Source organism: Clupea harengus, chromosome 18 (assembly GCF_900700415.2).
Source record: "Clupea harengus chromosome 18, Ch_v2.0.2, whole genome shotgun sequence".
Taxonomy (NCBI): Eukaryota; Metazoa; Chordata; class Actinopteri; order Clupeiformes; family Clupeidae; genus Clupea; species Clupea harengus.
In genome coordinates, this window is record NC_045169.1 from 12,138,342 (window position 1) to 12,163,854 (window position 25,513).

At 44.8% G+C, this 25,513-nt stretch overlaps 1 protein-coding gene across 1 annotated transcript; it reads right to left on the reverse strand.

Annotated features, from left to right (window-relative positions):
- Nucleotides 1-3,165: 3,165 nt before the first annotated feature.
- nat8l (N-acetyltransferase 8-like) lies at nucleotides 3,166-22,659 on the reverse strand. The gene is made up of 3 exons (XM_012832460.3): nucleotides 21,278-22,659; nucleotides 19,628-19,792; nucleotides 3,166-9,808 (listed from the first exon to the last, which is right to left on the reverse strand). Exons 1-3 carry the CDS (start codon nucleotides 21,594-21,596, stop codon nucleotides 9,441-9,443), a joined length of 852 nt encoding a protein of 283 aa, XP_012687914.1. The 5' UTR covers nucleotides 21,597-22,659; the 3' UTR covers nucleotides 3,166-9,440.
- Nucleotides 22,660-25,513: the final 2,854 nt, after the last annotated feature.

A 25,513-nucleotide genomic window follows, 5' to 3' on the forward strand; every position in this document is an offset into this window, starting at 1 on the left:
CGAACGAAGGGAAGAAAGGAAAGAAGAGTGAAAGAAGAAGTGGAAGACAGAAGGAAAGAAGAAAGGAAAGAAGAGTAAAGAAGGAAAGAAGAGTGGAAAGAAGGATAGAAGAGTGGAAGAGGAAAGAAGAGTGAAGAAAGAAAGAAGAGTAGAAGAGGAAAGAAGAGTGGAAGAAGGAAAGAAGAAAGGAAAGGAGAGTGGAAGAAGGAAAGAAGAGTGGAAGAAGGAAGAAGAAGAGTGGAAGAAGGAAAGATAATATTCCTAGTATATACAGTTGAATGGAGAGGGACAGAGAGAAGAGGAGCCTTGGAACCTTGGCGCAGGTGTCAGTGAAGCACAGGTGCAAGCCAGTTTAATGCCCTATTATGATGTCATAATGGCCCAATGTAAGTCAATGGGAAAATTTGTATTAGTTTTTCTTTAATATCTTAAAAAGTATATACGTTTAGACAAAGTGAAAAATACATAGCATAAGTGTCCTTTACAAGCCTACACGCCAAAGTTTGAACGGAGTTTCTAAAGTTAAGCGGTTCGAGCTGAATTAAGCGCAGAAGTCGGTAAAAAGAATAATAAGAAGTAGAAGAAGAATAAGAAACGAAGGAATAACAATACAGGGCATTTCATGCACTGTAATAAGAAGAAGTATAAGAAGCCTAGGAATAACAATACAGGGCATTTCATGCACTGTAATAAGAAGAATAAGAAACGAAGGAAAAACAATACAGGGCATTTCATGCACTGTAATAAGAAGAAACGAAGGAATAACAATACAGGGCATTTCATGCACTGTAATAAGAAGCCTAGGAATAACAATACAGGGCATTTCATGCACTGTAATAAGAAGCCTAGGAATAACAATACAGGGCATTTCATGCACTGTAATAAGAAGCCTAGGAATAACAATACAGGGCATTTCATGCACTGTAATTATTGACCTTTCATGGCCACAGTGAGATCTATGGTTCATTCCCAAGTCTATGTAGCTCCAACTCCGGTTTTTCTATTTCTAAATTTAGTTTAACCTCTTGCAATGACAGTCAAGGCTGTATAGTATATGTAGAGAACATTTTGCTAGCATAAGTTACTGTTTTCTACTAAGCCGTACATTAAATGTAATACTGTGCTACGACATTTTCTGAGTAGTTTCACTTAAAAAAGAAAAAAGTAGGGGAGAGCCGGTACAATTATAACAACGCTCTTGAGTAGAAATAAATGCAATGGGCATGTAAGAAAAAAGCAATGTCTAAATTATTCTTACTGTTTTTCCAAGTAGATATGAACAAAATAAGCTTATTTAAAGGTTTTTTTGGGCTAGCGTAAAATTATTATTACTACAACACTATTGTATGGGCTAGCATAATCATTAATAGTTTCTTACAAAAAATCAGCCAATAACAATCATACATCCTGACATGATTAAACATCCATGCAGATTGTCTTCATTTGAGCCAGCCGTCTTTTGTCTTAAAATATGTTGCAAGATCCACTATTTTAGTGTCGTTACATACATGACACTCACTGTTTCGACTGTCCCACATCTTTCCTCTGTCAAGGTTGTCACACGGGACTTGTTCATTATTTTGTGAAATTCTTTACAGACCATTGGTTATTGTAATTGTAATGTATGACTCCTTTGTACCCGAATTTCAGAGCTTTTAAGTCTATTGTCTTTGTGTAAACAGAGTTAGAACAGAAGCTTGTAAAACATCTTGCAATTGTGCAGTTAAAAAATAACTTAATTTGTTGGTCCTTTGTAATGCGATTTGTTCTATGAAAGATGTGGTTACAACTCTGTGACTATGAGCTTACTCACTGTCACTGTGTGCTGTTTGGTAGTCAGTCCCTGGGACCTCTCCATCTTAACTCCAGCAAAGCTTGTGTTGTTCTGTCCAAGCGGAGCTGGGAAGCAGGCCGTATTTACGTAGGCAATGTATTTACTTGGACGTCCTCCTTTGGCTGGATTTTTATGCTTATATATCTCTTTTTTGGCTCTAGTACAATGCTCTTTAATCGTGTCTGTACGTCTTTATGGTTTAGTCCACCGACGGACTACCATTAACTTTTTTGGTTATTGTGTTCCACGCCTTTTTTAATTTGCATTGTAATGGCTGAATTTGTTCATTACAATGGACTTTGACATATTATATTCTTCCAAAATGCAGATATTTTCTGCCAAAAAAAAACAAACACTGCAGAGCTTCCACTGTTGGCCATTTGGCTCAGACTTGCACAGTGTCTTAATTTTCACACAATGTAAATTAGTCTCTCTTACTGAAGACAGCTGTGAGCTTGTTTATGCAACAGTCTTGCTTACGCGTCTTTAGTTAGTCTAACTTAGTCACGGCAGAGACATTATAACAGAGGAGACAAATCACTGACGGGAAAATGAATAGAGGAAATAGGAGGGATTCTGTGACACTAAACATGGCGGATTTGTAACTAGCCCTGTATTATAAAGAGCCAATCACATTGTTGGAAACGACATAACTGACGTTTCTCCTTCCTGCAGTCTGTTTGTTTTCACTGTTACCATAACAATAGTAATTGTTGTCAGAAGCTTGCAGATGATTGTATTGTGATCTATGTTTGGTTCTTGTCAGGTAGTGGATGGAGGTGCTGAAGTTATTTGCACTGTTTTATGGTTTGACATCTGTACCTCACCACTAGTGAAATATTTAGAGAGAAGATGCAAAGATTATCAGTTGTTAAGACACTCTCACTAATGGCACTTTTATGATGCTTTTCTTAAAAAGGGGTGGGGGTGGGGTCCATTAGGGGGCCCTTTTCTAGGGACATGTGTGTATCTATCAGTCCCAAAGGCCCATCCCCCTCATGTCAGAACACACATCTGAGATGAGGGCCTAAGAAAAGGAGTGTGTTTGTTAGGGATTTGTAATTGAAACCCTCAGAAGCCAAAGGTCATTGAGGTTCTTGTTGTCAGGGCAACAGAGTGATATCAAGGACTCCATCGCCATGGCGATGTGTTAAGGAGGATGGTGTCTCCTGGGTTATATGCTTTTGGATATACTGCTAAGTGAGGTAAGTGTGCGTGTTTGTGCATAGCTCCTTTTTCTTGTGTAAATTACTTTGTGTGTCTCAGCATGTTTGGCTGAGACAGTAGGAGCTATGCTTTTTTTTTGGTTTATATATAACTTCAGAAGACCATTCAAGCTGTATGTGTTGTTTTAATTGATACAATATGTACATCCAGTTCTTTCATAATGCAGGAAATCTGTTCTTTACATCTTTACAATGTTTCCTGTGTGTTCATTCAACTAAAGAGGGTAAGGAGGAAATGTTTTTAATCTGAAATTACAGCAGTTCTCAAAGAAACATCCAGAAAGAAAGTGTAATTGAGAAAACAAGTAGAAATAACGGGGGGGGGGAATGTTTTACACCTGTAAATACAAACAACCGCCTCAGAGAGCCAGCTCCCCCTGCAACTACACGAGGGGGTCATTATCCCATCCCCGCACACACACTCTCTCAGTCACACAAACACACACACTCACACATCTGTCATCCCCTCGTGTGGCTGCATACCTTTCCCCTATGTGCTTTTTCATGGGTTTTTGTTTCCCTGGTGACCAACGAAGGCCACAAGGTCAGAACCCAGAGATGATTAGGGGGAAGCCTTCGATAGGCTCTACGGTAGAGCAGGGGCCTTATAGCCATTAGCATAGCCGCTAACATCCCTCATTGTTTTCAGTTGGATGACGCTTAGCATTTATGCTAACGAAGGCCCGTGCTGAGCCTGAAGCTTGGAGAACAGACTGGGGACCTGAAAGCTGTGACCAGATTGAGCAGATCAGATTTAAATTCAGTTAGCCTCACCTGGCTCAAAAAGTCTGCCAGTAGCTGCAGCTGCTAAATGTGGTTTGTTTCTTTTCCCTTCTTTGTAAACATTTTAAAATAAGGCTAATTTTTTTTCTCAATATAGTTTCTGTTATAAAAGGACCATAAAATATCCCCCAGATGCTATTTACAGTAAAATACACTTTACAACTTTACATTTATTAAAATGTGAATAAAAAAGTAATATGTTTTAATTCTTGCCAAAAAATCATAAAAGCTTTGTATTTGTGAGCTATTGAGATGCAGCATAGAGGGAAAATATTGTCTTACTTGCATTTCATCCATAGTGATCAATACTGTGAGATTAGTTTTGTGTCATGCTCCACTCCCAGTGATTTGGAAGAGGGCTGTATGAAACTGACCAGTCAGAGCTCAGAACGGTGACAGCTTTCAGACACCCCCACCCCCTCCCTGTAGTTAAAGGAGGATAGGTCTATTCGCCAAGGAGCCTGGCAGCCTGTGCAACACACACTAAACTGGAGAATGAATCCCCAAAACAACAAAAAAAAGAGACATCGGGTATGTTGTCAGAGAGTTAGGAAAAAATCAATGATAATACAAAAGAAAAGAAAAAGATCATTGTACAATTACAACCAATCAGGCCTTCACTTGCCCATGGTGATGTTGCCATGCCAACAATAATAGCATTACAGCGACTGTCAGGCATGTGTAGTATTATGGGATATAACAACGATGCAGCATACTTATTTGGGGTTTTTTTTGTGTTTTGTAACCTCAGGGTTGGTTGGTGTGGGTCTTTTTATTGCTTGAGAAGATGGCACGTGGGCTGGGCACAAGAGCAGGTGAACGCTTCGCACACTTGTAAGACAGAACAGTGGAAAAAGAAAATGCAGCAAATATCCCTCACCTTTGGCAAATTACATCCTTCAAAAAAAGACCAAAAAATGAAATACACAAATCATCGTAATACAATATATATGAGCATTCATTTACATACAGATGCATATAGTACAAGATTAGCAAAAAAGCAGTCACCATTTTAAAAAATAACCTATGAAGCAAAATCATTATGAAGACACGTTTTTTTGTGCTACAAGTGCTTCAGCAATCTTGGCACCTGCAGCTGTAGATGAAAGGGTGCTTTCCATCTGGAAAGTCAGAAACGGAGGGAGAGAGAGAAAGAAAGAGGGAGATACAGAGAGAAAAGGTTTCACATTTTGGCATGTCCAGTTGTACCATCCTGTTGTTCCCAGAGGTGGGGAACGTAGGGCAGCCTTGCTGAACCAGCAGTGAGGCCTCCCCCTCTTAAACCCCCCACACATTCTCACAATGGAACATTCCAGTGGCAGCCATCTTCTCTAGCACGTTACTGAGGTCCATTTTAGTGTCTGTCCTTCTCTCTTCTCTCTCAGTCAGGAGGACTACAGCAGCTGCACACAATAGCCATTCTTTCATGTGCTCCGCAAAAAGAAGGGGGTAGTTCTCAGCTGCTCTTTCAAGTGTTTCCTTTTGTTGCATTTCCATTCATCAGTTCATTGATAGCAGGAAATAAAAGAAAGGCCGGAGAGGAAAGAAAACATTCGGGCCTCCAGATGAACAGAGCCACTGGGAGACAGAAAGAATGAAACAGAATTTTTCGTCAGATGATCAGACTTCCATCTTGCCAAGATCATGCAACAGCCCCGCCTACATTCTCTGAGAGCAAAGAGGCCCAGCTAATCAAAGTGCTCCATTTAACACTGACACCTATCAAACTGGCTTGACCCGTGCGACTCCCCATCATTTTGCTCTGAACTGACTCAATGAAAACAAAAAAAAACAAGCTGATATGGGGTTAGTGCACAACCGACATTTACATGAAGGCTATCCTTCTTCTCATTTACTCTTCTCTCCTCTGCAACCTTTGAAAAGGGGGTTACTAGACATGCTCAAAGGTGACGAAGCTCAAGCCAATCTGTGTTCATTCTAATGCTACCTCGCCATCATTTTGTTGAGTTTTGGTGGGGTAGGCATGGCTGTTGGGTTTAGTGTTCGTACTGATCATAACATAGGACATTGCTGAATTACTTCACATCTGTACAGACATCTCTCCCTTGCTAACACAGGGATTCCCACAAAAAAATCTCTACCCTTTAAATTCCATTTTTTAAGAGACAGACAACGGTTTGCAGTCAAGGCAGGCATGTATAACATCCAAATATGACAACCAGTGGCATCACTTTGTTTGTCATCTGTTTTCCCCCCCGAGGACCCTTAAACATGTTCTACTCTCAATTTCTACATTCACATGGGCCGACCCTCTGAGGTAGCCTCTACCCCCAAAAGGTTCTTTGATACAGAACTGACAGTTGTGCAGATCGGAGGTGAGAAGATTCTCTGTTTCTCTCCCAATTCAGTGCCATTGGAGTTGTCTGTGTCAGCGATATGTCTTAACTTAAGAGGAAAGGATACATCTGAGGAGCATGTCCTTGGGGATAGTTTTGAGTCGTGGTAAAGAACTCTTCCCTAGTGGTTTTCTAAGGGGGGTTGGTGCTTTCTTAGTCCAGTGGCAAAACCTATGGCTCAGTTTGTAACTACACATTCTACTGGACCTGGTGAGAATTCCAGTTCTAATTCCAGCCAGTGCTAAGGGCATACTCTGTGGAATTCTGTTTTGAGGGGTGATGTAAGCGATTACGCGTGTGTGTGCGCATTATGCCATCTTCAAATCAGATTAATCTGTTTTAATCTGATCTAATGCTGAATGCCAGATTTACCAAAACGAAGAAATGAAATGCTACAGTGAGATTAGCGGAAAAGAAACAAAGATCTCTGGATGTTTTTACTCCGTGAGTGAAGCCCCCCACACACACACTTACATTGTTAAGGGCCTGAAACAGCAACAGTAAACTGAGATGACCACGAAAGAAAAAGAGAAAACGTTCCACTGTTAAGACTTTCTCGTGAGCTAGGGTTGGTAGTCTTCCTTATTCACTTCTCAAAGACGTGTTCTCATGCAGTAATTTACAGTAACAGTAATTTTTTTTTTCTCAAAAAATAAACACACACGTTTGTTTATATGCTCAGATAAGAAAAAAGCTTTTCATGTTGTTTTTCCTCTTTTTTTAGACATTGGTTAATTTTCGTCATCAGGGCAGGCAGTGTACACACAAGGCACAGACACATGCCAAAAACACTTGCATTGCTTTTTTTCACATTCTACTCTTGCTGGCCGTGATGTCATCGTGGCAGATCAGCAACGTGTGTTTCCTGTCCCCTCTTTTTCTTAGCCCCTCCCTAGGTCAGGCTCCACCCCAAAATCCCACACACAAGCCCCGCCCCCCGGTCCCTTTGTGGTTACATGATTGGGCCACAGTGCTTACACTGCGGCGATGACATCACAGAGAGAACACAATGGGGGTGGGCAACGAGCTCAGGTGAATAGAAGCAGCACAGCAAGGCTGGATGGGGGGGCATGCAGGTATGGGGGGTGGGGGCAAAGGTGGGGAGTCTGAATTTCTAGCTCAGGGTTGCAGTCAGATTCATGGAATGGGGGGCGGATTAAAGGAGGAGGAGGGGGGGTGGACAGAAGTCAAGTCAGGGAAGGTCTGCAGGGTCATGTAGTTTTCTTGCACTACCACTTTTTGTACTTCTACGCAAAGTTTTTTTTAGTTCTTTTTTATTATTATTTCTTATTAATTATCACATTTCAGGTTTAGTAACTTTGTACAAGAGTATGTCACAAATGAGGCTTGTGTTGAATCTCTCCCATTGCTGGTTCTGTTTGGATATGGAGAGACATTATGGCGATATGCATTTTCACAGCATACACATACATGTATATTCATATATGGATATAAATATTGGTATATTGTGTATATATATTAAGTATAATTTGTCATATATCCAAATTACTCACAAATTTTGTGCTCAGATGCCTTTCAAGACACAAATATTCTTAATACTTTTCTGTCCAAGCCTTTTTTTCAATAGCTAACTTTTTGTCATTTTCAAATACTTTGTGTGAAATATTTTAAGTGTATATAGTTTAGTTTTAAACATATTGCTTTTAAATTTAGCAATATCAATCAGGAAATCAGCGTTCTCCTATATTAATGCAGTTACAAATTTCGAAAAATTTCCATAAAACAAAATTATCAAAACGAGTCATAAAAATTCACCTAACCTCTAATTATACAGATGGCTGCAGTTATGAGTTTAGCTCTTCATTTGAATCACACATTTTCTGTTGAATATGTGTGTGCATGTGTGTATGGGAGAAAAATATTTATGTTTCCTCTCTCTCTAAGAGCAGAGTGTATGTCGAAATTTGACTTGGCTTGACCGGAAAGATATCGAACAGTTTCTATTAAAAAGAGAACACAGATAGGCCACATATCAAGCCCTTTCCGCCCAATCAACTGATCGCCCACAGTTGATTGTAGGTGTTTGCTCTGCTTTTAACTGTCTCCACAGGACATGTGACTGTGCCTGGGATGGAGAACACAGACAGAAATGCTGAGATTAGTATTGAGATAGTCCTTACTCTTACACATCTCTTAGATACAGGTGCATCTTCCACTGCTGCATAACAGTTAGAGAGTAGAGGAGACTGAGTGTGATATACCAGCTGCTAGCTCCGCTAAGCTCTCAACATTCTTATTCTGTGAGGGGAATTGGGAGGTGTTTCGATTATTTTGCTACACATTAACACATACACATAAAATTAGAATACACCGGGGCGTAAGATGGACAGGGGAAGGTGGGGGGTTAAAGGATGAATGAAAACTGTAATATGGGAGAGGAATGGAGGTTTAAAAAAACGCGAGCCTTTCAAAAAGATGTGACCTGCCGAGTGGCAGGAAGAGCCTCTGGACGAGAAGGAAGAGTTCTGGAACACAAACGCTTTACACTCCTAACTTTACCTTCGTCCCTCTTCCTCACACATACACGCTCACCTTTTACACACACACACACACATTTATGAATGACTTGCTGTGCTTCAGTCACGGCCCCCATTCGTGGCTGCAGGGGCAACCAACTGTCCCCTGACTGCTCAAGAATGTTCGCCATGGTGATGGAATGCCACAGGAGTGGTGGTGGTGGTCTGCCCACTCTCTAACAGCCAAAAGAAAATGGCCGACAGATAGGATGGGTGGGCCGCGTGCAAGGCTTTTTCTGTCGGGAGTTGGAATCTTCCACAAGAGGAAGTGAGTGGTTGGGTGGAATGCTGATGATCCAAATGAGGGGTGAAGCTTGGATGAATGGCTGGGGGATCGAATGGCGGAAGGAGGAAGGGAAAAAACACAAGTGCAATTAAAAGGAAAAGGGTCCCATTTGTTCCACAGAAGAAAACCAAAATATACAAAAACAAAGAGAAAGAAAAAATATAACATCAAGTGATCTAAATGTACAGAAGTACTACTGCTTGTTGCCTGAATACTCACAATGCTATTTTTTTCTTTTCAAATATAAAATTAAAAGAAATGATCTGGGGAAAAAAGAGGGTTTCTGGTGGAGGGGTAGCCAAAGATCGTTGCCTGAAGACTTGTACTATCCTTTTCTCTCTCTTTCCTCCCCTCTCTTTCTGACCCTCTGTCTCATATCTCCTCTCTGCTATCTCTCTCTCTCTCTCTCTTTCCATCTCACTCTTCGTGGAGCTGCAGCCGGTAACGGTGGTAACGGATCTGGAAGAAGAGACTCTGGAGTGTGGAGCGCGGCGTGCCGGGAAGCGTGTGGTCCTGGCTCTCGCCGGCATGCCGGAAGCCTAGTGACTCGTATAGCTTGTGCGCCGCCATCTTGACGGCGGTGGTACCCAGGACAACAGCCGAGAAGTTGTTAAGCATGGCGAACTCCAGCACGCGGCGGCCCAGTACTTTGGCGATGCCCTTGCCGCGGTAGCGCGAGTCCACGGACATGCGGCGCAGCTCCAGCGAGTTGTCGTCTTCATGGGCCTGCGCTGCCACGATGCCCACTATGCGCCCCTCCAGCATGGCCACCCAGAAGCAAGAGCCTGGGGAGAGAGCGGCATGCAAACATGGCCAATAACACGGTTATCACCATCATCAGTATACTCATACTCAGTCACAGTGGTTATGCTAACAATAAGGCTACACAGTTAGAATTTTAATTACTGTAGTTATGCTGGTAATAAGAGAGAGACACACAAACATGCCCAATTCCAAGGTTATTCTATGACGACAGTTACACTCACTTACAGTGGTTATGCTCACAAATGCCATGGTGATACTAAAATCACAGCTGCACTCTCAATTACTATGGTTATGCTAATAATTTCCACTTCACTATGTATAGTCCACATTAAGCCCCCTTCAAATTTGAATGATTGTTTTTATTATTTAGTTAATAATTAATAGTAAGATATTGTTGAGGTTTATAGTTAGTTACAGTTAGGTATCAGAGAAACCATAACGCAGAGATCATTAAAGGTCAAAAGTTTCACGTATTCAAATATCGTATTCAAATATCCTGTCATATTTTCACTTTTGAGGAATAGGGCTAATATGTTAATTTCCCTCGGTCTGTTATGCATGCACACTTCGGTTAGATTGCTCTACTATAAATACAGTTTCCATGGTAACACTCTGCCAAAGATGGTGCTCTGGCTTTCTCACTACATCTCTTGCTGACTGGTGTAAACTAGCCACCTGGGTTGCCTTGGTAACTCTAATGCACATGATTGTCAGCGATGCATTGTGTGCACTTGATTAAGAAACAAAGAAAGAATGTGACAGGTGTGTGTGTGTGTGTGAGAGAGAGTCCTGATAACGAGTAGCAGTTTGGTGGCAAACTGCAGTATTGGCTGACATTATGTGAAGGATGAGTTTAATGATTGTGTGGGTCTGTGTCTATGAGAGATGAAGAGTGCTGCTCAAATGCCTGCAATGAAATGATCAGACTTCCTAACAGTAAGCCAGAGTGAAAGAGAGTGAGTGAGTGAGCACAGATAGAGAAAACTGCCTATCTGATTTGCATCAGACACCAAGCAGGCAGCATGAGAGGTGAGTGTCAATACAAATGTGCTCTGTTGTTAGACACATAGACATACTCACACACACACACACACACACACATGTGCATGCACAGTTACATTAGCACAGCCACAAATGAGATGGTGTGTGCCTGTTGCATAACCCCAAATGGCTGTGTCAGCTCTCAGTGTTGCTCGAATACACACACACACACACACACCAAGCCGCAATATGAAAGAGCTGTGTCAGCTCACACTCTCTCACTCACATTCTGACACACACACACACACACACACATAGCTGTAATCCCTAACGTCTGTGTCAGCTCCCCGCAGTGTAGTCAATTGCTGGATCAATAACACTGCTGGCCTCCAAGCACCTTAGTCTGAACAAAAGTGTGTGTGTGTGCACCCTGACTCATAACCTGCTCAGCACCCACCCCCCCCCCACCCCCCATTGCATCTTCTTTTCATTAAGGCAAAGGATCAGGGATTGTCTGGAGGTTAAGATTCATGCAGAATTATCATAATCTACAAACTACAGGGAAAACCTATTCTTCAAAACCACCTCTTCCTTTTTTCTATCTATTTCTAAGACCAATTCAACTGAAAGGAGATAAAATGATAAACAAATACTGTGCCTTTCTACATTTGGCTTTCTTAGAACGAAGAACAAAAAGAGCAGGGGATCGCACGCACACTTTTTGGTCACGCCAAGATCCATCACAGAAGCCCCCTGAGTGTCACATCTGTTTAGGGGGTGAGGGGTGGGGAGAAGGGAGGGTGTCGGGGTCCCAATGCGTAGCCGTGACTCCTGAGATGAGGCACGGGGGCACGGGGGCATTGCGTCAGCGCAGCTGTAGATTATGACCCCTGTGTCTACGGGATTAGGGGATTAAGCCCCTGTTCTGTGCGACGCGTAACAAAACAAACACCACATCACCATACTGTGATCGCAGCACGCTTGATGGAATGACAGAGAGAGGGAGGAAGAGAGAGAGTGGGGATGGGTGGGTGATGGAGAGAGAGAGAGGGGATGGATGAGGGAGGGAGAGCGAGAGGGGATGGGTGGGAGAGAGAGAGAAAGAGCGAGAGAGAGAGGGGATGGATGGGTGAGTGAGAGAGAGAGGGGATGGGTGTGTGAGTGAGAGAGAGAGGGGATGGATGGGTGAGAGAGAGAGGGGATGGGTGGGTGAGAGAGAGAGGAGTGAGTGAGGGGAAGAGAGAATGTTTGTTTTGTTGTAGGACCCATGAGGCCGAGTGTAATCCAGTGATGTTGGCATTTGGTGGCAGATTTGACTGATTAAGGGCAGATTTGAACTTGAGTCACTCACAGTGTGTGTGTGTGTTCATATGTGTGTGTATGTGAGAGCGATGTTCTCTTTGGTCTGGGTTTCACAGAAATGTGAGGAGTGTCTCGATCCACTGCACGTTGAGGCTGACACTCAAACCGGATCACAGAGGGCAGAAGGGCTTATCCTGAAACTGACACTGGCTTCCTGCTACTGGGCTCCAATGTCTTTAACTCCACTGGCATTCGCCAGCATATTTAGGCTCCTAAGGACTAGCTGTTGACCACAGTGAGCGCACCCTCGGACTATTAAAATGAAGGACAGCGAGACAACGCATGCTCTCCTTCTCTAGGGGAGGCAGCATCAGGTGCTCTCTCTCTCTTTCTCTCTCGCTTTCTCTCTTTCTCTCTCTCTCTCTCTCTCTCACAAACACGCACACACCTCCATCTGTCTTTGCCCTTGACCTGTGCCAAAAATTAAGACTGTGTGTGTTTGTGTGTGTGTGTGGACATTGGTAAACCTGCCCCACTTGCTCTTGCTAACTCTGTTCAGTGCTGCAGTGCTTAAACCTGCAGGATTAGTCAGGCGCACACACACACACACACACACACACACACACACACACGTGGTAATTACAAGTGAATGTCATCTCAATGCAAAGGATGTGGCTGTGTGTGTGTGTGTGTGTGTGTGTGTGTGTGTGTGTGCCCGCCAGCCCATCAGCTCAGCAAGGAGAGACAGAAGGTGAGACTTGACAAGTGTCTGGAGACACACTGCGCCAAGTGCCTCCCAAAAAACACAAATACACACTGTCCTAGGCCAGGCTACAGTGCCCAAGAGGGAGTGGTGGGAAAGAAGACTTTTTTTGATTGAACAAAATAACAGGGTGAAAGATGAGCTCATCTATTTTAGCAATGAAGGGGTGAGAGAGAGTGGTGAAGAGACAGAACAATGTGTGTGTGTGTGTGGGCGGGGGTGGGTGGGTTGGTAATCTAATCTGTATTAATACAAAAAATGATTGCCTAATTGCCAGCATCTCATTTGTTGTCAAAGTGAGTCATTATGTGGCGGTGTGTGTGTTTGAGAAAGAGAGAGAGAGTGTGTGTGTGTGTGTGTTTGAGAAAGAGAAAGTGTGTGTTCGTGTGTGTTTGAGAGAGAGAGTGTGTGTATGTGTTTAATACGTGAGGCTAATCCAAACAAGATCATCCTCAACACCCTCAGTCACTTAAGCTCATAAGCATTTGTCTCAGAGTCTCAGTGCCTGTGTGTGTGTGTGTCTATGTGTCTATTCTCTTAAGCATTTTTAAGTGCCATCATTACTTTGATCTTAACTTTGAGATAACTTTGTGTATGTGTGTATATGGTGTGTAGCCTCTTATACGTGTGTGAGAGAGAGGGAAACTTATCCATCATGAGCGAGATGTGATCAGATCAACTTATCCATCATGAGCTAGATGTGATCAGATCGGACGGGTATTTAATCAATGCTGAAGATCAAATTTCCCCTCAAGTGCTTCCTGAAACATGCCAAGTGAATGTGTGTGTGTGTGTGTGTGTGTGTGTGTGTGTGTGTGTGTGTGTGTGTGTGTGTGTGTGTGTGTGTGTGTGTGTGTGTGAAACATGCTGAGTGAATGTGTGAGTGTGAGTGTGTGTAAGTGACAGGACAGCAAAGGATGCTGGGATATCTGCATTGCCCATCTCCTCCATTGACCCTCCCTAGGGAGCAGAGAGCTTGCAGGGAGTGTGCGTGTGTGTGTGTGTGTGTGTGTGTTCTGTCTGTCTGTCTGTCTTTCTCTCTGTCTGTCTCACACACACACACACACACACACACACACACACACACACACACACACACACACACACACTTATCCAAGGCTGCCCTGACCCTCCCTGGGAAGCAGAGAGCTTGCGAGGACCTGCTGTCAGAGCTGCCCCGAGTCAGCACTTTTCATGCTCTCCATCACTGCAGCCACGCCCAAACATACAACACACACACACACATGCACACGGCCAAACATGTGACTGACATACAACACACACACACATATGCACACGGACAAACATGTGACTGACACACACACACACACACACACAATCACACACATACATAAACATATGCCATACATACATAGACATATACACAAATACTTACACAACACAAATGCCCCCAAGTATACACCACACACACTTACATCAAAGCCATGCCCAAAGACATTATGCATGCAAGCCCTCCCTTCAAACACACACACACACACACACACACTTTTCCATACACATTAAGATCAACATAGCGAGGTTATGTGGTGTTGGTCTATCTCACAAACATACAAATGTCAGACAAATACATATTATCTCCCACGTACATTCACACGTACATGCATCTCTCCCTCACACACACACACACTCCAGCCTCATTCCCCCTGGTCACATGGTCGTGCTAAGGATCATAAACACACCCCTTGTATTGTATGGGGGCACACCCACCCACTTCTTTGACTGCAGTGTTACGTGCATCACACACACACACACACTGACACACACACACACACTGACACACACACTCACACATACACACACACTCACACATACACACTCACACATACAGTACACACACACACACACACACTGACACACACACTCACACATACACACTCACACATACAGTACACACACACACACACACACACACTGACACACACACTCACACATACACACTCACATATACAGTACATACACACACACGCACACACACACCTTTGACTGCAGTGTTACGTGCCTACACATGCCTACAAACTTGCCTCCCTTTGACCACAGTCACGCTCACTCATATGCCTACAGACACAAAGAGATCTTACACTAGCATACCAGTTATCACCACTAGCACACTGAACTCAGCATGTGGTTTTCCACCCTCTACACACACTCACACTCACTCACACACACACACACACCGCACACACACTCACACTCACACACACACATTTAATTTGCTTCCTGTCTCTGTTGGAGAGCAGTTTTACAGCAGAAAGAAGCTCTGTGATTCAACACAGAGGCACTAACACAAGAGCAGCCTCAAGCAGATAACCTTCTGTGTGAGTCTGTTTGTGAATAAGTGTGTGTGTGTGTGTGTGTGTGTGTGTGTGTGTGTGTGTGTGTGTGTGTGTGTGTGAGAGAGACAAAGAGACAGACGGTGTGTGTGAGTGAGTCAGTGTACACGTGCGTGTGTATGTGTGAGAGGGAGGGGGCTGAGTGCCTCCTGTGTGATTAAGTGGCTGATGCAGTCAGGGTCGTGACCTGTCAGGGCCAGAGAGCTGCTCCTAATCTGGAGGTGAGCAACCCTGAAACCCAGCCTCCCTCCCCCCAGCTCGCTCTGCCTCCTTGTGTGTGCGTACTTGTGTGCGTACTTGTCTTCTATGTTGTCCAGTGAGTCTATGTAGATGATTCTGGCTTTGTCTGAGTGGGGAGGGGGTGGTGCGCTGGTGTAAAAGTAGATGCTGAAAAAGCTGAGAGAAGCAGATAACCCATAAAATAGAGAGAGAGAGAGGGGAGTGGAGAAAGAGAGAGATGGAGGGAGAGAGAGAGATTGAGAGTCAGTAGAGAGAAAGAGAGAGAGAGAGAGAGAGAGAGAGAGAGAATAAGTAAGTAGAGAGAAAGAGGGGAGTGGAGAAAGAGAGCGGGAGAAGGGAGAAGAGAAATGGAGACCCCCTTGGGAGCCCTTTGTGTCCTGCTACCACTGCATGACACAATGAGGGGAGGCAACAAACCATCCCCCATATCCTAACCCAGTACTTATTCATTCTCCCCATTACCTGAGACAGAAATATCTTCCTTCTCCAACACACACACACACACACACTGACACACACACACAGACACACACACTGACACACTCACACACACACACACACACACACACACACTGACACACTCACACACACACACACACTGACACAGACACACACACACACACACACACACACACACACACACATACACACACACTAACACACTCACACACACACACACAAACACACACACACACACACACACTGACACACACACACAGAGACAACACACACCTTTCTAATGTCACACCATGTACAGTAGTTGTATCTACTCACTTTAAGTAGACAGTGACCTGCAAACACAACTACGGGGGTAGCCGTTGAGCTGCAGGCATAAAAGGAGACATGCACAGTTTGGAAATGGTTTCCCAACAGGACGAATAAGTAGCACAGAGACACACTAAACTCTGCTTAACCTTGTCTTTAGCGCACGACACACATGAATTTACATGAATACTTTGTTCATACTGGACTTCCTGAAACTCTGTCAAGTGCCCCCCCCCCCCCCCCCCAACTGTTTATCTGATAGAAAGGACCTTCTACTAAATGCCTTGAGGTTTTTATTTTATCCTATCTGTTTATCGATTTATATGACACAGCAGATGTTACCAAAGCCCATTTTATCGCATTACCTCTTTCATTGTTCTCTCTGGCCTGTCGATGCCTCTGAACAGACTACAGTCTGTCAATTATAAATAGATATGTGCTTAAATTAGAGACATTTACTGCATTGATCTGCAATCTGTGTGTGTGTGTGTGTGTGTCACTGTCTTGTCAGCGTGTGTGTATGTGTGTGTGTCTCTCTGTGTGTGTGTGTGTGTGTGTGTGTGTGTGTGTGTGTGTGTGTGAGAGAGAGAGAGAGAGAGAGAGAGAGAGAGAGAGAAAAAGAAATAGAAATAGAGAGAGAGAGAAGGAAAGATGCTATGAGGCCAGTGACTGTTTATTGACGAACTGATGGAGCTCACAGTATTGACTGGTTGGAGGTATCAGTGATGTCCTGGGGCGCAGCCTCGATTAAACTCACACTCACACACACCCTATCTCACTCACACTCACACACACACACACTCCTATACACACTCACACACACCCTATCTCACTCACACTCACACACACACACACACACTCACACACACACACACTCACACACACCCTATCTCACTCACACTCACATACACACTCACACACACCCTATCTCACTCACACTCACACACACACACACTCACACACACTCACACACACCCTATCTCACTCACACTCACATACACAGTCACAGTCACACACACCCTATCTCACTCACACTCACATACACACACACAAACCCTATCTCACTCACACACACACACACCCTATCTCACTCACACACACACACACACTCACACACACACTTTTCTATAACCAAACTTACAGAGGCACACACAGACTAACGGATTTCTACTTCTCAGGCTCTCTCTCTACTTCTATGTCACACACACACACACACACACACACACACACACACGTCCTCTGCAGTCTGAGAGATAGTGGACAGATGGTCTATAGATTGACAGCTGCCTCGGTCATTGAAACACACGGAGGCAAACACTCTATACACACACAGGATGGAAATGAGTGTATTGATCCATCCAACTGTGCACTTGTAAGTGGGGGCAGACAGGGCTGGCTGGTGACTGACACACACACACACACACACACACACACATACACACACACACAGCTGTGGCTCCCCTCTCTATAGGCATTAGTGTTAAGCGTTAGATGACCGGACGACTATAGTGACTGTGAAACAGACACTATAGACCCCTCTCTTTCTCTCTCGCTCTCTTACACACACACACTCACAAAACGTCCCTTCATGCACACACAGAGTGTATTCACCCCAATGTAATCCACACAGACAGAAAGACAGACACACACACACACACATTTTACACACTCTATTGCAGCCTCACAACACTCATACAATGTACAAATCCATCTCTCTCTCCCTCTCTCTCTTTTCTTTGTTGTTGTTGTTTTTGTTGTTGTTGGGTTGTTGGTGAGTGTGTGTTTAAGTGGGAGTGTAATCATTGCTAGTCAAGGGCAACACAGGCTTTTGAAGAGTTATACCCAGACAGGGGTAGTGAACACATTGATGGAAGTGTGTGTGTGTGTGTGTGCCCGTGTGCGTGCGTAAGTGTGTGTGTGCGTAAGTGTGTGTGTGTGTGTGTGTGTGTGTGTGTGTGTGTGTGTGTGTGTGTGTGTGTGTGTGTGTGTGTGTGTGTGTGTGTGTGTGCGCACGTAAGTGTGTGTGTGTGTGTGTGTGTGTGTGCGCGCGCGTAAGTGTGTGTGTGCACGTGGGTGTTCGTGGGTGTTCGTGTGTGTGTACGTCAGATATCCCCTGGCAGCGGTCATCAATCAGCAAAGGGCTTAACAAACACAGGCCCTTGTAGAGCCCTAATAAAACACACACACACACACACACACACACACACATGCCCCCCGGACAAATAACCTCTAGGCTTAAGCAGCTGTTGAAATGCAATATTTTTAGCCTGAAGTGGAATTACAACTCATTTCCTCTTGAGCAGACTGAAGAGTTTCTAACTGTTACTATGAGCTGGAGTAGAAATGTCCTAAAAATAAGAATATGAGTGCAAAGCTAGTAATAGACGTAGTATGAAAGCAAGCTTTATGGTGTATGTGGGACTGTTTTGGACTGTGTGGCAGCATCATAAACCCACACGCTTTCTCCTCATTTACCTCCATTTCCGCTTTGTCTCCAGTTCAACGTCATTTTACTAAAACTGGCCTTTTTGGGCAGCTGTATATACATTTTGGGAATGTGACTCATTTGTTTGTTTGTTTGTTTGTTTGTTCATATCAGTTTATTGTTTGTGTTCTGTGGCTTTATGCATATTCTTGCTGCCCTCTCGGAATTATGGCAGCAGTAATCAGGAGTCACTGTGATGTCACAGTCAGGGGGCCATTGTGTTGTCATAATTGGTAGTCATGGCAACGTGTATTCTACTGTTCTGCTAATATGTCATCTTTATGATACTCAGTTCTCCTCTGAGATTTGTTTTATATCTATATATGCTGCAGTATACATATAAATATCCAAGTCAATGGTCAAACTAACTTCAGTCTCAGTCTCAACCTCTACAAGTCCTCACATCTGACTTACAACCCTTTCTACCTCTCACTTTCAGCACAGTCCTGAAAGGTCAGTCTGACCTTTGCACTCTCACCCACTGCACCTTCAGGCATTGACTGCCAACCTGACCCAACCTGACTCTCATTCTTGGCTCTCCTCTCATTTACCTTTCACCTGCTCACCTTTTGGCTTTCAACGCTTCAGCACTCTCCTCTGACACTTTTTTGTCCCTTCTGCTACTGATGTTTTTACCACTGACCCATATCCTCATATCCCTGTCATTCCCAACACTTATGTCTGTTGATCCTTATCTTTGTGCCCCTGTCCTGTAATAGACAAATACACAGTGAACACTGATTCTTATACCGCCCCCTACCACCCCCCACCACCCCTTCTCCCCCTCTTATATACTCACCCCTTGGTTCACAACTGCACGCACTGTATTCTCCTACAGTATCGGTGGGCTATCATTGTATAAACAGAGTTTGGCACCCACCTATCCTAATGTCTGATGACCTCTGACCCCCACCCACTGACCCTGACCACCCTTTGAGTCTGCCCCGCTCACCTGCAGGCTTCATGTAGTAGGCCTCGAGGTCCGCCATGTCGGTGTGCAGCGCGCAGTCCAGGTAGCCAAGGATGACCTTGCGGCTGTAGTAGTAGCGCGCCCCCATCAGGAGGAAGGGGGTACAGCAGGTCAGCGCGAGGGAATTGGTCACCATGTAGCACATGACTGAGGAGACAAGGGAGAGAGGTGAGCGACACCTGTCAGGAAAGAGAAACCATACCTTTATTTCGGGGAGGGAGGGGCATTATTATTATTATCACAGTATTTTTTTCTTTTTTTTCTATACTTGGGCACATTTAGGCACAAACACTTACTAGTTGTATTTAAAACCTGTGAGGACATTTCATGAGATGGGAAAAAGAAAACGTAGTTAGAAAACAAGACACATATAGCAGTTCCCTGAGGACAAACACGGCATTTACTGGACAACGGGCTGATGAAGTTTGGAGCGTGGCGCAACAGGGCAGGTTGAGGGGATGAGATTCCTTTACTGCCTACATGAGCTGTTTTCACTCTGTTTAAACACACGGGGGCGCTCCAGAGAATCGTGTCAGAGCGAAAGGCAGCATTCTAAGGTTTCCATGGCATGCAATTTTCGCAGTCCGCTGCACCACGGTGTGGCATGTGCATTGTAAACACAGCCCATAAAATCACTCACCACTCACGGAGTGAAATCAACCTCACAACTGTGTAGTCTGCGAGCGTTTTAAAAGCGATTAGTTCATCTTTGATGATACATCCCTGGCTCTAAGTTGCTAGAGGGCTGTGCAAGGTGTCTGGATCACCCACTGGAGGCATCATATGATGGTTAAAGTAACCTACGTCTTGGGATGCCCGTACTGTTAAAGTAATAAGTCGGGGCGGATATGCAGGTTGAACCCAGAACCAAGACAGATTAGGGTATGACGTGCCGACGACCCTTCGTGGGAGTTAATTGAGCGCCTAGTGTGCACTATAAGGGGAGGGAGGTTTCTCTCAACTCAAACAAAGCCGAGGTTTACGAACTGGTCTACGTTCTCTTTCAGACAAGATGTGGATCTGTACCATGGTTATTTCCAGTGTGCAGCGGTCTCTCCTTTCTCTTTTAGTCTCTCTCTCTCTTGTAAAAGACATACAAAAAGAGACGGAAGAATTTGGTGTTTTTAGAGCACACGCACATATATGGGGGAGGGAGCTGGTTTCAACCCCCTCTCTTCACACACATACCAATGTTCATTCATTCTTGCTTGAGTCAAGACGGCAGTCTACGCAAGCATTTACCGGCACAGCCAAACACACACGCACACTGCCGGCCTACCGGCAAAACTGGCTATATCCCATGCGTAGGGTCACGGTTTTTGACCACAACTCAGCACGGGAGCTTGATGCTGGCACAAGCGACAGGTCTAACCCCACAATGCAACCATGACAATTCAGTCAGTCACCGGACCGGCTGCTTGCCTGTGCGAACTGCTTAACGGGTGCAGACGCAGATGCTGCGACAAAAAAAAACCACATGCATTGGTTCTACACCTCATTTACATGTTAATGACGATTTATCGTAATGAGAATAAACTGACTGACTGACTGACTGAGAGGAGTCTGTTTCCACTACAAACTGACCAGTACCGAAGAGGTTAGGCCAGCCCGGCCTAGTGCAGTCTGACTTACGTGTAAGCATCGCGTAGAGAAACTGGGTCTGATTCTGGTGCCGTAGCCCGCGAAAGGCCGTATTCGGGATCCGCTCCATGATACCCTCGCAGAAGATGCGCCTCACTTCACTGTGGTCGGTACGCTCGAACTCCCGAATGAAGACCGCGTCTCCCCGCGGCTCCTTGCTCTCCAGCGCGCTGGTAGCCGGCGCGGGCGTGGAAGTCCACATTTGTGACGAGGAAACAATGATAGAATCTTTTTTTGTCCCGGGTATGGCATCGTGCTCATCCGCTACTATTTTAGTCTCGCAAACCATTTTTGGAGACGAACAATGCATGCAAGTGGCCTCAAATGATCTGGATCGGCGAGAAATAAAAGAAACAAAAGGGAGATGGAGGATGCTTTTTTGTTGTTATGGAAAGGGGGGAGAAGGGCAGATGCTCTGCTGCAACCCTGAGCTCTACTCGCGACCAAGACTTGCTGCTGAAATTTAAGCCGTATATAAATGTGCCATGCGCGCCGCATTCAGATTCTGGGGTTGGGCTGGATGCTGCATTGTACAGATTGGCCAGCACCCCACACCACGTGACAGAGAGAGGAGGAGAGGCACCCACAGAGAAACACCCTGACGTCTCTCTTTTTTCATCTGTGCCTTTCTCTTTCACCTAGGCTATGCCGTTTTTTCTCTGAAAAAAAAACCATGTTCCCCTATAGTCAGCCGGCGAAATTCCACACATGTGTGCGTTGGGGGAGGTGTGGCAACTACGGGGACGTAGGGCGCACGGTGGCTCGTGGTGGGGTTGCTGTGGTTTCTGTGTGTGTGGGGAGGGGGGTTGGGCTAGACTCTGTGCTGGGACCGCTCCCCTCATGGATGACTTGTGCCGGCTCATTCTGCTCTCAATTTACCTATGACCTACGCAAGTGGTTGATTAGAGGACTGCGTCAGGGCAAAGGAAGCCCCGAGCAGGGATGTCGCATGTTCACTGATTACAGGATGTCTAGCGCGATACTCTCTCTTTGGGGTGACAAGGCTTGGGGCTGGGCGATCTGTTGCCACGAGTGACAGCTTTGCTGCAGTGCAGTGCCGGGTGAGCCGGTAGGAGTGTTCTCTCACCTAACCCGCCCTCTCTCTATCACTCCCCATCTCTCTCCCCCTCTCCCGTGGCACCCTGTCAAACACTGTGTTGTCCACCGTTAACCCACGCAGCACGCCCCTCTGACGGGTTCTGATGCTTGAGCCCTGATAACCAGGTCCCCCACCGAGAACCAGACGATTTGAGACTGCGGCGAGCCACCGGCACCTGCCCGTATCCTCCCTCCGCCCCGTCGGATGGGGCACACAACAACGGCTAGACAGTTTGAAGTTTGTCCCAAAAGTGTCCTGTAGGCTATGGTAGGTCAGCTTATTAACATAGCTTACACATGTGTCAATATTCAAATGACATGTGCAATTTTGGATGCAGCACTCTCCGTGGGTGTATTATTGACCAAGGCCATGTGTTGATTTAAATACGCCGGCGCTTTGTACCAAACTAGTTTAGACCGGATCCACTCTTCTCGTGCCCGTAGCACCCCTCCCCCTAGCGAAGGAATAAGAGAAACCCCTGTCGACCTGGTCGCGCATTAAAAGGAAACCGGAGGCCCTCCACCGCTCCACGACAGATCGCCCCTGCCCACCCACGCAACGAATTTACTGCATGCGTCCGTACGCATTTTATACGCGCGACATCACCGGAGAGCATGCGGTCATTTCTCAACATCAGCACCTGCGCCATCCTGGAGCGCCACGGGCATGCGCGCTCAAAGACAGGCAGAGGCTAGAGGACTGCTCCTAAGATAAAAGCATCATAGGCTAGTTTAGTTCAGGGAAAGTATTCTTTTTCAAAAATCATATCATACATTTGGGATGTCTTAACTGACAGATTTTAAGTTATCGCAAGGCTGATACAGCCGTAGCTTTTACCAGATATGTTCGTGCTTGTCAGGTAACTCGAAAAGTAGGCTATTTCTAGGAAATCTAATGCCATGCCTTTTCACGCCAACTCTTTCAGGTTAAAGCGCTTCCCGGAGGTGTTACATGTGGATTAACTGGAACGTGTTGTGCTCTTTGCAAAACTGACGCCGTGCCTCCAAGTTTTCGTGTAAATATTGTTTGGGAGATTTCGTAGAAGAGCCTACCCTACACTATAGCAGTCTACGTACACAGTGTAAGAACACAGCGTTCGGTATTTGGGTGTGGGTCAGACCGGATATTTGTGGTGTTGAGCAGTAATGGAACGCATTAGGGCGCTACCTTGCCAACCATATCTTTAGGTGTGTGCGCGTGCATCCCTGAGAGCCCTGCTGCGCTCCGATTTTATTTGCAATTCAGAAACTTTTTTTTATCTCTTTATTATCAATAAATATATTTATGATCACTGGATAAGCCAGTCCATTACAACTTGAGGTAAATTGCGAAATATCAAGGAAGGCATGTGTTTTTTTTTTCCACTTCAGCTGAAATGTTTCTGAGAATATATTGCATTTATAGAATGTACACACACACACACGTGTACACACTCAGTTTGACCACCTCTTAGCAACATACATACTTGGAGGAGTGTATTTAACATAAGAAATTCATTAATAAGGAATACCCATTCTTACTTAGTCGTAAATCACAGCAAAGTTCTGTGTGTCTTCATTCTGCCAGACGAGAGACAGTCAGCACTGCCAGCAAATATTTCTAGTATAGTGACAAAAATAGAGCAACAATTTATGGCACACAGTTAAGGTCTCATGCCAGCTATCCTAGCGTAGGTAGCAGTTGCTGTTTATTTAAACCGTTTAAAGTTATTTAAGGTTATTTGAAAGTTTCCTTAGCTAGGCCACCAGGCAACGCCATTTGCTGCATAGCCTGAAAACAAAGTTTAATTTCTCAAAATCAGCTCACCAATAAAAGACAGTCTTGGGTTCAAAGTGAACCCAACCACTTGCCAATGATGTTAAATGGCCTGACATAGTCATTAAACAATCCTGAGAGAAATAATAAGACATTAATAGGGCAAGGGCTTACTCTGATATCAATGTAGTGAACCAAAAGGGGGCAAGTCCCTCCTCCCCCTTGCCCTTCTCCAAAACAGAATCTGGCGTGCTCACGCATTCCCACTCCAGTCGCGGCAGAAGATTGACGTTAATGTTACTAGGTTGCCAGGGGATGGATTAACAGTCTGACTTTGTCGTATTCACGACATTGACTTTCAGTGGGAGAGGGCACGTGGTGTTAGTGATTAGTCCGTCCTGTTGCTCCTTCCTTGCGTTATCGCTCAACTTCATGCTTGACCCCTGAGTTCCTCAGAAGCAAAGTGGCCTCAAAGGTCAGGCGTCATCACCTCTAGAAATTACACCCCTAACCCCCCCCCACCGCCCGCCCACCCTCCCCCCGTGCTCTTACCCCATCCCTCTGTCCTTGAAGAAGATATGTGGAGTGAAATGTCTGACCTGATGGATGATGTGTATTTATGACATGGTGCACTTCCACGGGTCATTGTAAGAGTGAGAACCAATAGTCTGTAATGTCATGATAAAGCATGGTCCAAAAGTAGTTTTTCTTTAATGATAATATCTGAAGTGTTTGCATGTCGTGTAGGGAGAAGAGAACAGAGAGAAGGCAAAACAGGAAAGGGGTCGAAAGACAGAAAGAGGAAGTGAATCAGTGCTATGTTTAAAAAAAAACATTCAGAGCTTTGTGAAGAACTATTGTAACATTACCAGGTCTAATCATAGAAAGACACGCTCATGATCAAACTAAATGTTTTAAATGCTTAAAAGTCAGTGATTTTTACGGTCATTCTTGACTGAACGCCCTCGTGGAATTCCCCACCTGTGTCTGTGTGCCTGGGCCTGCTTGCTGACCTGCTAGACAGAAGTAGAAATTAGACCAGACGAAAAGAGGCCCCTTAAGGCCTCTCTCTCTCTCTCTCTCTCCCTCTCTCTCTCTCTCTCTCTCCCTCTCTCTCTCTCTCTCTCCCTCTCTCTCTCTCTCTCTCTCTCTCTCTCTCTCTCGCTCTTTCCCCCCCAGTCCTCTCTCACTCACTGTATGTGTGTGTGTGTGTGTTAAAGTAAAACCAAGGTTTCTAGAGTGTTCTAGATTTAGAACACTCTCACTTCTCATATGCAAAACGAAAAAATTAGATACACAGGAGCATTAAGGTTCCTACTGGCATTATCACTCACCATTGAGTAGTGGTAGCCGTAAGTATTCGTATTTGTGTG